At 42.6% G+C, this 14,971-nt stretch overlaps 1 protein-coding gene across 1 annotated transcript in view; it reads left to right on the top strand.

The window, feature by feature from the left end:
- Positions 1-14,971, top strand: part of actl6a (actin-like 6A) — a 29,792-nt gene that overhangs the window by 13,482 nt on the left and 1,339 nt on the right. The window contains exons 7-13 of the mRNA XM_038815225.1: positions 295-401; positions 6,258-6,347; positions 7,377-7,438; positions 7,566-7,680; positions 9,342-9,422; positions 9,869-9,964; positions 11,779-11,865. Coding sequence (XP_038671153.1) covers positions 295-401; positions 6,258-6,347; positions 7,377-7,438; positions 7,566-7,680; positions 9,342-9,422; positions 9,869-9,964; positions 11,779-11,865 — 638 coding nt within the window. The remainder of the gene's footprint in view (positions 1-294; positions 402-6,257; positions 6,348-7,376; positions 7,439-7,565; positions 7,681-9,341; positions 9,423-9,868; positions 9,965-11,778; positions 11,866-14,971) is intronic.

Raw genomic sequence — 14,971 nt, forward strand, 5'->3', positions numbered from 1 at the left:
TTCACTTAATGGCAGAGACTTTACAACAGGTAACAGGTTTGTCAATAACTTTTTAAAAAATTCTCCAACTCCAGTGCTTGTGCTCTTTTCCCTTCTCATGTTCTCTTGTGCGTTCTCCTGAATTGTCACATCAGATCATATGCTTGTTCCCCTTGCTGCTTTTTCAGAATCCTTAAGGCAAATACTTCTTTAAATGCATGTCCATTTTTAATGTGAGTACCATCCTTCAGAAACCAAATGCTGATTTACAACTGTGTAGTATAATCACAATATTATCTTTTTTTGACACTTCAGGCATTGTTAAGTCACCACTTGCAGGAGACTTCATTTCCATGCAATGCAGGGAGCTGTTTCAGGAACTGAATGTGGAAATAATTCCACCATACATGATTGCTTCAAAGGTGAGGGGGAAACAAATATTATGATTCCATAAATGGATAAAAAACAATTGTTGAAACTATAGCCAATGGAGTTGTAGTTGGAGCACATAAATGTTTGAAAAGATTATCCATTGTATTTTTTGGAAATATATGTGCTTCACTTTCCTGTTTGTGAAAATCTTGTGCATCCATTTAAAATTACATTTAGCATAAACATCCTGACTGGGAATTGCATTGTTGGCCAAGTTTCTGCTGCCTTCCACAGCTAGTACATGCACCTGAGTTTAATACTTCTCACTAGATGCAAAGTTAGCTGATGTGATTTCTGAACCCAAAGCAACTATTTTGCAGCAGGTGAATGATAGTAACTGGGACCATGGATATTTAAAAAAAAAAAAAATTGCATGAAATCTTCTGAAACAGGTGAGATTCATGGATCTTTGTATTAACAGCATATAATCAATATGGAATGTTTTGTTCACTATTTGCTGATATCCTGTGGTATTGCTTATATTTAGTCATGGATCTGAAGCAAGTTAATGATTTGTTGTTATTCATATGGTCTATACCCAAGTCCTTGTGAATGGATAATGACCATTAGAGGGCATTTGGAAACTAAAAGTTTCAGACTCCAGCTCAATGGTTACCTTTTCTTCAAACAAAATGAAGATTATTAACCTGGTTAGGAAATGGCTGAGCAAAAACAGATACCAACAGAGTATGGATAGTGAGCAGGTACTCTAAATGGCAGGATGTCTGTTGGGGCCTTAATTAATCACTGATGTTTTATTTATTAACAATTTAGATAATGGGTTAGAAAGCCATGTATCCAAATTTGCCAATGACACAACGATCAGCAGTATTGTAAGCAATGTAGTTGGAAACAAAAATTACAGAGATAGACCTATTAAGTGAATGATCAATGGATTTCAATGTAGGAAAACCTTCGACTTGTCGAGCAGGGTACTAAATGGTGAAAAGCTAGTAGACGTCCGAGGAAACTTGGTGGTCTGGGTACACAGATCATTAAAATGTCATAAACAAGAGCAGAAAATGATCAAAACGTATTTTAATATATAGAGGACTAGAATACAAGGGGGTAGAAATCATGTTTTAGCTCTTCAAAGCCGGATTAAAACTACACCTTTAGCGATGTGAACACCCTGGTAACCGTACCATAGGGGGCATGTATTTGCCTCAGTGGAAGTGCAACATAGATTTACTGGAATGATTCCTGGACTATCAAAGATTAAGCTAAGAGAGGAGATTACACAAAACTTGGATTGTATTCCAGAAACTTAGAAGAATGTGGGGAACTTGATTAAAATATTAAGGGGGACAGATTGTTATTCCCAATCTACCCTCATTGAGAGTCTAGGATTAGATGATTTAGCCAAAAAATTAGAGTCAGGCTTTTCCTTCACAAAGGGACGTAAAAGTTTGGCACTCTTTCGGCATTGTTAATATTAAAACTGAGATTGGTAACTATTAGTTAGCTAAAGATTTTGGGGGATATGGGGCAAAGACAGGTATAGGGATTTGTATTACAGGTCAACCATGATCTCATTGAATGGTGGAACAGTCACGAGGGGCTAAATGGTCTACTCCAGCTTCTAGTTGAATGTGTAACATCTGGTATGTGCCAAACATGTCAGTGAAAGTCATAGGCTGGATGTGAGGCAAGCAACACCAATCATCAAGTTCAGTGGCAGCTGCTGCTTCATTTTCTATGATCCTCAGGTCAACATTACCAAAAAGCTGCTCCAAAGCCCTTTGAGATGCAACATTTCCTGTCCAGGTTTTAAAGCCAATAAGGTCTGTAAATGAAAAACCTGCTGTTAGGAAGGCATTTGTGGAGAGAAAAAAATATAAATCCAGAAATTAATAAAAAGGCATAGCCTCCGTTAAGGTATTTTGTGCTTTTAGCAGAACCAGTGCATTCAAAGGTTGTATAACTTCTCCATTCTTGATTATGGGGTCTGCTGCTGGCACTTAGTTTTGGCTGCTTTGGGATGCACACATTTGGCTGGAATGATACCTCCCATCATTTTTCTATGCTATATTCTTCCTCTTGGCTTAAGTAACAACTTTCCTTCTTGGATCAATGGTAGCATTACCTGTTATCTTATATTCCTGTGGAATATTAAAACCGTAGCTAACTATACTTGTTGATTTATCTTGCCGATTAAAATGATCAGGAAAATACAAGACTTGGGTCTGCCTTTTCAGCTCAGTTTCTCAGCAACATGGTCAGCATTCAATATTGGCGGTTTTCAGTGCTCCCAGTTACCTATAACCACCTAATTTGGCTTGTAAGACCATACGGTGTAGGAACAGAAGTAGGTCATTTGGTTCATCGAGTCTGCTCTGCCATTTAATGAGATCACGACTGATATATATAATAATCCTCAACTCCACTTTCCCACAATATCCTCATAACCCTTACTGATTAAAAATCTGTCTATCTCAGGCTTAAACATAGTTAATGACCCAACCACTACAGCCCCCTGCAGTAAAGAAACCCACAGATTCACTTCCCCTCAGAGAAGAAATTTCTCCTAATCTATATCTTAAATAGGTGAATTAGTCAGCTCCACTGATGAAGTTTCCAATAGTTTTACTATTTGCTACCTCGGTCTTGGGGAGCTTCTTCGGCAACTTTAATATGAGATGTCCTTTGAACATGAGGTTATGCATTCTTGTTTTTGGAAAGCAAAGAAATAGAAGTACAGTAGTCCCCCTTTATAACGCGGGTGTTGGGGTCCAAGACCCCCACCCGCGTTGTAACCGAGCCGCGGATATCCACGATGGGGGTTTTAAATTTATTTAAAAATCTATGCTAGCGCTTCCCATTGTGAGTCTACGGGGGGCGGGGGGAGAGGTCAGACCCCCGTAGACTCACAATGGGAAGCGCTAGCATAGATTTTAAAATAAATTTAAAACCCCCATCGTGGATCCAATTAAAATTTCAGCGGCCGGCTCACTTTGATCCGGAGAGAAGCTGCTCTCAGTGAAATAATCAGCTGGCCGCTGAAATTGACACTGCCCGCTGCTCTCTCTCTCCAATCCAACTTTTAAGTTTTAATGTTTCTGATTGGAGGGAGAGAGCAGCCGGCAGTGTCAATTTCTTTTTTTTTTCCTCCGGCTTGCCCCCTCTCCCCCCCACACCCTCCGGTTTGCCCCCTCTCCCCCCACATCCTCCAACTAGACCCCTCTCCCCCCCACACCCTCCGGCTCTCCCCCAACACCCACTGGGCTCTGTCTCCTCCTCTCCCCCCCCCCCCCCCCCCCCCCCCCCCACCCACCTCACACCCTCTGGCTTGTCCCCTCCCCCCCCCTCTCCTCCCCCGTCCCCCAACACCCGCAGGGCCCTCCTCTCTCCCCCAACACCCGCAGGGGGGTCTCCCCCACACCCGCAGGGGGGTCTCCCCCACACCCGCAGGGGGGTCTCCCCCACACCCGCAGGGGGGTCTCCCCCACACCCGCCCCCCCCTCCTCTCCCCCCCACCAACACCCGCCCCCCCCTCCTCTCCCCCCCCACCAACACCCGCCCCCCCCTCCTCTCCCCCCCCCCACCAACACCCGCCCCCCCCTCCTCTCCCCCCCCTCTTCCCCCCAACACCCGCCCCCCCCTCCTCTCCCCCAACACCCGCCCCCCCTTCTCTCCCCCCCAACACCCGCCTCCCTTCTTCTCCCCCCCCCCCCTCTTCTCCCCCCCTCTTCTTCTCCCCCCCCTCTTCTCCACCCGCCCCCCCCTCGGCAGTGTCAATTTCAGCGGCCAGCTGATTGTTTCAGTGAGAGCAGCTTCCCTCTCTGGATCAAAGTGAGCCGGCCGCTGAAATTGACACTGCCCGCTGCTCTCTCCCTCCAATCCAACTTTTAAGTTTTAATGTTTCTGATTGGAGGGAGAGAGCAGCCGGCAGTGTCAATTTCAGCGGCCGGCTCACTTTGATGCGGAGAGGGAAGCTGCTCTCTCACTGAAGCAATCAGCCGGCCGCTGAAATTGACACTGCCCGCTGCTCTCTCCCTCCAATCAGAAACATTAAAACTTAAAAGTTGGATTGGAGGGAGAGAGCAGCCGGCAGTGTCAATTTCAGCGGCCGGCTGATTATTTCAGTGAGAGCAGCTTCCCTCTCTGGAGCCGGCCGCTGAAATTGACACAACTGACAGTTGGGGTCCATCAGCCCCCCCGTGGTATATCGCGAACCGCGGTATTGCGGAGCGCGGTATAACGGGGGACTACTGTATTCGTCTAAGCCTAAGTTTATTTTCGTAGAATTCTTCTGATTTAGTCTATTCTGTGGGAAGTGGCTCAGTACGATTTAGCTGACTACAATGATATCTCGCCTCGTTACCTGGTCCAAGTTGCTTCTGCCACTTTTACCAAAACTGGCCTTTTCCATTAATTTAGTTGCTCTAGGTTAGATCCTTGCAATTGAGATTTTCTTTTTAAAATGCAATCTGAACTAATCGAGGACTTGTTAATTCATTTATTGATCTATAGTGACCTACCCAGGTGGTAATTTCATTATTCACAATGATTGCCCATGAAACAGCACTGTGAACTTCAGATACCACTGACTAGAATACATGGAAGTCTTTATCCGGCTTTTGAAGCTTTATCAAGGGCTTTCCTGGTGGCTGCTTATCGACATTTAGCTAATCCCACAGTCCAACCACATTGCGACAATGGCAACATCTTAGAGACTTTTAATAATTCTCAAAATAAGGCTTTAAAAGCTGTACAAAGGCTTCCATCTTCTAGTCTGTTATATGGTTCATGGCCAATCATTGCACTTTCCTTTGCTTCCTTGGTTGTTCTTCACTTCTTGTGACACTTTATTTCTTTTAGTTTACACCTCAGAATTCTGAGTACAAGTTTTACATAAAGGGCACTGCCTTGGGTTTCGAAAGGGTTTCTAATCTACTGGCTATGTATGTTCTTTTGAGAACAAAACTGACATTCCACTACTGTACACGGATTGTCATTGTCCATAACAGCAATACACACACCTATTACTCACTTGATCATCTACTCAAAATAAACATGTAGTTTGGTGATTTGTTTTACTTAGCACATGTAAAATGAGTTCTCCTGCCTTCAAGAATTCTCAGAAACTATGGAAACGTACGTCATAGAATTAAATTATTTGGCTCATTGGCCTGTACTTGTTATATGTAGTAAATGCTACTGAATTCATGATGAGGTAAGGTAAATTAATCTTCAAATTAAATATGGTTCATATCTAAGTACTTTAAAGAAAGGACTCCCATACATAAGCAAATTGGAGAACACACACAAACCCCACACCATCATATCGTGGAAGTTACATTTTTGTGTACACTAGATTAATGTAAAATGGCAGAAAATAAAATATTGAAAGGGTAAAATTTAGGACCTACAGGATTTTCTGCCCAAACAGGAAGTCCAAAGATTGGGGAACCTCCACTCCAATGGGCATTACCAGCTCAAGAAGCCCAATACCAGAAGCGTGCATTTATAAAATCTAATCCCCTTTTGAAACATCAGAACCTTCATTCACTGCTTCACAAAACCGAGTATTATTTAGATAATACAAATTCCTACCTGATAATGGTACGCTGCCAGCCTCCCACCCTCAATAATTCTCCAATCACCCATTTGGTCTCTGGAGGAGCAACTAGATTGGAAGGCAGAATCTGTGATTGGAGGAGCAGCTCCTCACAGATTCTCTATCGTGCAAAGGCAACTTTTCTTTCATTGGTCACCCTCGATAGTGAATCTTCTAGAGCTTTTGGTGTGTCATGTTTGCTCATGTTTTTATCCTGCTGCCTCTAAAAATGAAACTAGTGAAAAATAAAAATACGTAATGTTTCATTCCTCCTGTGTTCTCTCAGGAATCGGTGCGTGAGGGATCTGCACCTAATTGGAAGAAGAAAGAGAAACTACCTCCGGTCACACGGTCCTGGCACAACTACATGTGTAATGTAAGTAATTTAGTTTGTTGATGAGATGTAGAAAATAAGCAACGTTTTTAGTAATTGGTTTAGGTTTATTTTAAAGAGGTAATGATTTTAAGCTTGAATGCCCAGAATACAAAGAAAGATGGTAGGTCCGAGTTAGATCGATAAACTGTAGCAATAGTCAAAAGATGAGGGATCTTGTGGGTTGGTAATATTGAATATGATTCTGGGTTTTGGAAGTTGGTATCAGGAATTAAATAAGAAAAGTGAGCATTTGGAATAACTGGGATGCAGGCTGTGACAGCACTGGAAATGGAAAAGGGTTCTGGATCATCATTAATAAGAGAAGGAATTTCCTTCAGTGGAAGTCAGCAGTGGTGGCAGATCCTTAGGTGCTTGGCAGGGGGATGTGGAGCTGGGTTTAGTTCTGGTGGTGGGGAGAGAGGTGGTATTTCTTAAATGTTTTTCTAACAATGATCTGGAGAACTTGTTAGAAATTTAGCTTTACTATCAGTACCTTGGGCGCAATGGTGCTGATCACTCCCATAAACAGTCTAAGCATCTTACTTTTGTAAGAGTTGATTCACAATGCTTGATATATGTGGAAGCTGCATGTGACAATATTTTGTTAATGCAAATTTTCCCCCAAATCACTGCTGGGAAAACCCTTTCAATACATCCTTCGAGAGCTGCTTTTAAGGCGGTTGGGATTGGGATTTTGCTGTGGCATCTGCAAGTTGCATTGTGGCAAGATACAATTTAGCAGGTTTTGGCAGCTGTGATAATGGAGGAAGCTGTCTGCAATGGGCCAGATGCCCAATTTTTGGCTGCTCCAAGAAATATTGAGCTGAGGTTGCATTATTCTACAATCTTGGAGATGAGCTGGGGGATCTGGGTTCAGTGGCCAATTGTATCATCAACAATTAAGTAATGGAATCAGATAAGTAAGATTAATTTAAGTTTGATCATGACACTAAATGTGTGATTGTAAAGTGTTGTAGGAATTAAGTGACCGTTACTACATATTGATTTATGTGACCTATAAATTTGCAGGAAGTGATTCAGGATTTCCAAGCTTCAGTACTCCAGGTGTCTGATTCTTCATATGATGAACAGTAAGTGTCAGAAATCTTAGCATTCACGTTAATTTCTTTATGAATTCAGTATGATGTAGGTTGGGCTTTTTTTTGGTAGGTATTGAAAGTATAGTACTCTTTTTTTTCTCTCTCTATATCTCTGCAGAGTGGCAGCACAGATGCCCAGCGTTCATTATGAATTTCCTAACGGCTATAACTGTGATTTTGGGGCTGAGCGACTGAGAATTCCAGAAGGCTTGTTTGATCCTTCCAATGTCAAGGTAATGGACGGGAGTGGGTGGGGGGAGGAAACATTTGTAAAGAGTTCATAGTGGATTTAATGTAAACACACCCAACCAAAATAATTAATAGAAATGAACAATTTAATAGAAAAGCCACCTATTGGCAATTGGACTGGATTTGTTGTAGTATTAGACTTTTTAAAATCAGTTGTGGGCAGGAACATAAACAGAAAGTACGGGACTATCTCAGCGGGTCTGACAGTATCTGTGGAGAGAAGGGAGCGTAATGTTTTGAGTCTGGATGCCAATTTGTCAAAGCTGGTCAGGAGCTGGTTTTAGCCAATAATTATTAATTGAAAATCCTCCAATATAACAAATCTCATATTGATTTTAAATGTGCTGTTGGTGTGGAACTGAATTATACACCATGTTAAATCCCTGGTCTACACTCCGTTATATTACAATCACCGTAGAGACCGATAACTCTTTGAGATATGAATTTCCCAGTGATTGATTTTGCATTTTTACAATTTTACTGCAATTAAACAATCTAAAGTCCACATTGACTAAATATTACTTGGTAGGCAACTGATTACTACAGAAAAGATATTTCCTGTTGACATCTTAGTATAAACAAAAACCCCATGCCACATTTAAACATTACATTGAACTTTCAGTAGAAATGTAGTCTTGAGCTCAAGTTCCTCCTTGCTTCAGCCGGACCTCTTCTCTGCCTCACGAGTGAATCTTCTAGTCTCTTTTTATAAACAAAAGTACTCTTCACTTGAATCTTTTGAGCATAATTGAATGTACTTCTAATAGCAAAGCACCCTCTGGCAACTCGTTGGTCTCTCCACAAGTTTTGTTCCTTCGAATGGGTGATCTGCTCTCCAGCACTCTGCTTGGTGGTTGACCCAAGAAAAAAAATTTTTTTCCTGCTTGGAATAGTGGCAGGCGTTGAGTGCCATCATCCTCAATCTGAGAGAGCCTGAGTTTGTAAACAGCAAGGCCAATTGCCTCCATTTGTGTTCTTTATGTTTGATTTGAGTTTCCGTTTCCATAAGAAAGCAGGTTATGTAAAATTTGTCTTCACCAGATTTAGTATGAGCCATATGTCCCCCTTGCCAAACTACTCCGCTTTGCTTTGAATTAAAGGAGGCAGTTAAAAACGACTGTCTTATAAATAAAGTCCGACATAACAGTTACCATATTGTCCCTACCCCAGGACTAGATAAAGAAATTTCAAAATTTCCTGGTCTCAATTGCTGTTGGTAACTTTTTTTTAAAGAAAATTTACTTGTATGTTTATTGGACAACATTTGCTTTATTCTGGTTGATAATCTGTTGGAGCAAATTTAACCTAATCTGCCTATTGAGAAAATGATCAGATCAGGCCATCCCGGCCCAACACTTTTATTGAACGAGTTAGGTTAAAGTTACTCCCAGAATGTCTAGGTGCATTGATAATGTGTTGAATGACATTTTGAGCTCTTGGTGGAGTTCATTGCTAGTTGTTTTGTGCTGTCTCTTATTTTAATTTCTCTCCTGCTAACTTGTTGAACTACAAAAAATAACTCTGGGTTTCAACCAAATACTTTTTTGGATCATGTAAAATGCATCATTATTTGTAACTGTCCAGCTGAATTATGAGCAGCTGTTTTTATTCACCTCGGTACTCACATTTATTTCTGTACATTCAGGGTTTATCTGGAAACACAATGCTGGGTGTCAGCCACGTGGTGACCACGAGTGTTGGAATGTGTGACATTGATATTAGACCGGTGAGTGTTGTACCCGCGGTGACAATACAGCAAAACCTATCGAAATGCAATTGCTTTATAAGGGAATTTAAAATCCAAAAGCTGGAAAAGTGAAACAGCCCGGGGGAAGGGAGAGAAGAGAAAAGAAAAGAGTGAGGAGAAGAGGAATTTACCAGCATGATACCTGAAAGGTTAAATCAATGGAAGAGATCACAGAAACTAGGATGGTATTCCCTGGAATGTAGAGGTTTTCAAGAAACGGATGGCATGGATAAAGAAACTATTTCCACTGGTTAAGAGGACTAGGAAATTTGGATCAAAACTTAAGATCCAGACTTTTCACGGGTGAAATTGGGAAACTATTCCAAAGGAAACGGTGGTAGAATTCGTTGACAACCAACAATTTATGCTGAATCCATCTCTAGCTAATGGCTGTTATTAACTGCTTTATTGGGTATTCTTCTCAGGGTTTATATGGCAGTGTGATTGCAGCAGGTGGAAACACATTGATACAGAGCTTTACAGACCGTTTGAACAGGGAGCTTTCCCAAAAGACCCCACCTGTGAGTATCAGTTACATACAATTTCTCTGAAGTAAACCCATTAGTTATCATCTGATGAATGAATAACTTTTACTTTGGTCAACAAGCATATATTTTATTTTGGTGTACTAGCATATACTTTGCTTGCTGAAGAAACTCTTGAGAGAGATTCTGGACTGTGAGGCACAAACTAGTAGTATTCCATTTTGCAGATTTGGCCTGAATTTGATTAGCAGTGAACAAAGATGCCGACAATTCATTACACTTGCACTTTCCCCACATACTTTCTATGGGCTTTTGTACCGGAACTTGCTGTGATGAGAAAATCATTTCAAAGCAGCACCCTCGACAGGAGCTTTGATATTGTGCGGAAAGGGCAAACAAATCTTTATCATCTTAACCAATCAGATTGAAGACTCTTTACTGAAAGATGCAGCCTGAACTAACCAGTGTCAAGAAAATAAATTCAATGTCAAATCATCTACAGAAAGTAAAATAGAGAGGGAATGAAAGATGGGATTAAGAAAAAATAGTTTATTTAAAAATTCCAACAATAGTTCCATTCTGAAAGAATGAACTCCACACTTGGGACAATTTTCAGTGGCAGAGAGATTGTTTGGTAGTAACTAAGACTTCAACCACACCAACAAAAAATTAATAAACACTGGAATGCTCAAGCCTAACTTGTCTGGTGAGTTTATTACATATACATCACGAAAGTATTACAACTTCACATCCTTCCACATGTTTTATTATGTTCCAAGTCTCTTGGCAAGATATTAGTATACTGCAGCTTCGGGAAGAATAGCTTCCTAATTTCCATGTTTATCTGCTCACTTGCGGTCGTTATCTGATTAACACTTTAATAGTGAGGACTGATATATTTTTACACAAAATGTGGGCTATTAATTTTGCTTTTCTAATTGTCTTGAGGTTTGGACTTAATTGTTAAGGCCAGCATATCTACTAATCCCGACATTGTTTATGCTCATAATGCCACAGAGGAATTGTAGAACAAGTTGTAGTTGGTTGTTCACTGGCTGACAGATTAATATCTTGAGCCAAGCAGTTGTTAAGAAGCATAACATGCATTTATTTTTTTAATATGTATTAACCTTTGAGCGAGAATAATTGAATTTGATGAAGGATGAAAGGTTTTGAAGAGAACCATTTAAGTCAACTGAGGTGTACTTGTGAGCACTTACTGTTTCTGCATTATGTGACTGGACTTCCTGGTATACTCTAACCAAATTCAGAGGGAAGAAACATCAGGATTAGGAACAGAAAGAGGCCAAATGGCCCCTCGAGCCAGGTCAGCCATTCAGTCAGATCATGATGGATCATCATCTTCCTCTCTGCTTTCCCTCCCTACCTCCATATCCCTTGACCAAGTGGTCAGAAATCTATTGATCTCATTCTCAAAATATACATATGAATATACTCATCACCCCCATCTTGGGGTTAATGAAGAATTACAGACACTTTGTGGGGAGCTGGGATGTTTGGGGGATGGGCTGCAAGTTGGAGAGAGCAAAGTCTATTCCAATAATTTAAGTTCCAACTAAGTATTCTACATTGACCCTCAGGCTCTTGGCATCGGATATTTTCCTTCTAAGGTGCACAACCTCTTACAGTCAAGTGATATCTGATTCTAGCACCAGGGTATGATTTTGTAATTTTATACCCTTGCACATCAAGTCAGATTTTGAAAATTTGACATTTGGTCACTTTTTCTCCTGCCAACCAAAACAAAAGCAAGCTATGTGGTCTCCTAAACTTCAGTAGCAAGATATGTACAAAAAATACACTAAAAAAGTTGATAATATTGTTTTCAGAGCATGCGGTTGAAGTTAATGGCCAATAACACCACAGTGGAACGAAGATTTAGCTCCTGGATTGGTGGCTCTATTCTAGCTTCTTTGGTGAGTAGTAATTTTTAGCTTTTACTTTTTAAAGTACTTTACACGTGTCATTTTGGTGTCTTTTAATTTTTGTGCAATGTTTTAAATCTACACAAATAATGGGCTATAACCTGCGAGCACTAGGACATTGTAATGGAGGAGGGGATGCACCAAAAATGCACCGGGAATCTCCTTGAGAAGTTCCCAGTAAGTTTTGCACAGCAATTGCCATGCATTGGGAGCATTTGAAAAATGTGATTTAAATCGCAAACTTTGGATGGCTCCAACTGGGTTACACCAATAATTACTCAGAGAGAGTTAGAACAATTAAAACCTCCTTTACATTCAGGGTAACTGTTGCACAGATCCATACCAACCACCTCTTCCCCACAGGATTGCCCCACACCCACCAGGAACTCCTCATGAGGCCTCTTTCTCCCACCCACCTACCAGGCCTGATACCTCCTCCCACCCTTCCCCACTCAATTTGTATTTTCTTTCCCTCCCCTACCAACTAAGCATATACACTTATCCCTAGCATGCTGTAAATCTTTAAATTTCACTGGATCATTAAATTTACCTGCTTTATGCCAGCTAGTGCCATTAGAAATGGGGTTTGGCTTCCTTTCCATCGATGGAGCTTCACTCGATGCTGGACCCTGAGGATGCACTGCGCTACCTGGATCTCACCCAGCCTGAGTCAGACGGTCGGGCGAGACAGGACCTCCGGCAATTGGGATCGTATTGGTACTCTGACAGTTCAGGCCCATAAGTCTCTTTTTGTTACCTTTATTGAACACAATCTTTCCTCCACGACTGTATTTGTTATTAAGTAGAAAGTGGGAGTCCCAATTTCAAGAAGCACATCATATCGATGTGCAGCAGGAACCATGGGCTGGATTTTACAAGCCCTTTGGCATAAAATGTTTTTTTTTTTTCTTTCAATGCATTTTATTCAAACTTGTATCAAAGTAGGTTACAGCAAATAAACACCCCAGGAAACATTCTTCCCAACAATCAACTATACAGTTTGTACAGATTTGTCTCCTTTTTCACCCACCCCCCTGCGACGAACAGCTCCTCAAACACGGTCACAAACACCCCCCCACCTTTTCTCAAACTCCCCTGCTGAGCCCCGTAACTCATACTTTATATTCTCTAACCGCAGGAAGTCATACAGGTCACCCAACCATGGATGCTTCCCCCAGTGGCGATGCCGATCGCCACTCCAGCAAAATTCTTCGCCGTGCAATCAGAGAGGTGAAGGCAAAGACATCGGCCTTCCTCCTCTCCATGAGCTCCGGTTTCTCTGAAACCCCAAATATTGCCACCAATGGGTCCGGGTCCACTCCCTCCTCCACTATCCTGGCTAAGACCACGAACACTCCCGCCCAGAATCTTCCCAATTTTTCACAACCCCAAAACATGTGCGCATGATTCGCTGGCCCCCGCTCACACCTCTCACACTCATCTGCTACCCCCTGAAAGAACCCACTAATTCTTGCCCGAGCCATATGCACCCTGTGCACCACCTTAAACTATATCAGGCTCATCCTTGCACAAGAGGAGGTCCCGTTTACCCTTCGCAGTGCCTCACTCCATACTCCCCAATTGATCTCCATTCCCAACTCCGCTTCCCATTTCTCCTTGATCTTCACCACCCGCTCGCCTCCCTGCTCCCCCAGCCACTTATATATATCCCCAATTCTTCCCTCCCCTTCTACATCCGGAAGCAGCAGTCGCTCCAGCAGGGTGTATCCTGGCAATCTAGGGAACCCCTTCCCTAGCCCTCTACCCCTTCTCCTTTCAATCACCGCCGCACCTCGTCCTCATTTGCCACCCAATAATAATGAAGCAAGTTTAGCAATGCCAACACCCCCTTGCTGCCTCTGTAGCAGGGTCAGGCACCGTTGGCACCTTCCCCGCCCATACAAAGTCAGAGATGATTGTGTCCACTTTCTGAAAAAAGGCCTTTGGTATAAAGATCGGGAGAGCCTGAAAGATAAACAAGAACCTTGGCAGAATATTCATTTTCACCACTTGGACCCTCCCCGCCAATGTTAAGTACAGTGTATCCCATCACTTAAAATCTTCCCTGGCTTCCTCCACCAGCTTTGTTAAGTTCCACTTATGGAGCCCGGTCCATTCCCTCGCTAACTGAATCCCAAAGTACCGAAACCTATCCCTCGCTACCGTAAATGTGATTTCCTCCCCCCCCCCCAAATTAGCCAGCTCATTCCCCGGGAATACCTTGCTTTTCCCTACATTCAGCTTGTATCCCGAGAACCCTCCAAACCTCCCCGACAGGCCCATAATCCTTCCCATCCTCTCCAATGGATCTGAAACATACAGCAAGAGGTCATTGGCATAGAGCGACATCCGATGCTCCCTCTGTCCCCTCATTATCCCCTGTTACTCTGCCGACCCCCTGAGAGCCATCGCCAATGGCTCTATGGCCAGCGCAAACAGCAGCGGCGTCAGCGGGCACCCCTGCCTCGTACCCCTGTGTAAGTCAAAGCTTTGTGAGCTCATATCATTTGTCCTCACCCTCGCTCTTGGCGACACATACAGCAACCGCACCCATGTCAACCCAAACCCAAACCTTCAAACAAATACCGCCACTCCACCCGATCAAATGCTTTCTCCGCATCCATGGACACCACCACCCGCGGTACCAGAGTTCTCGACGGATTCATCACCACATTCAACAGCCCTTTTATATTACTCGCAAGCTACCTGCCCTTCACGAAGTCTGTTTGATCTTCTGCAACCATCCCCGGGACACAATCCTCCACCCCCCACCAACAACGTAGCCAATACTTTCACATCCGTGTTCAATAGTGATATGGGTCTATAAGATCCGCATTCCACTGGATCCTTCCTTTTTTTGGGGAGTAGTGTGATTACTGCCTGCTTCATTGTCTCCGGCAACTCCCCCTTCTCCAGTGCTTCATTAAACCCCCCCAACAGATGCCGCAAATTCCTTATAAAATGCTGCCGGGTACCCATCTTTGCCCCCCAAGCTTGCTTGACTGGCCCCAATGCCAATTGAGCCCACTTAGTAGGCATCGTCCTTCTATTTTTTAAAGGCAATTTAGTCGGAATTCGAACTCGGCACTGTAAGCAG

Source organism: Scyliorhinus canicula, chromosome 13, assembly GCF_902713615.1.
Source record: "Scyliorhinus canicula chromosome 13, sScyCan1.1, whole genome shotgun sequence".
Taxonomy (NCBI): Eukaryota; Metazoa; Chordata; class Chondrichthyes; order Carcharhiniformes; family Scyliorhinidae; genus Scyliorhinus; species Scyliorhinus canicula.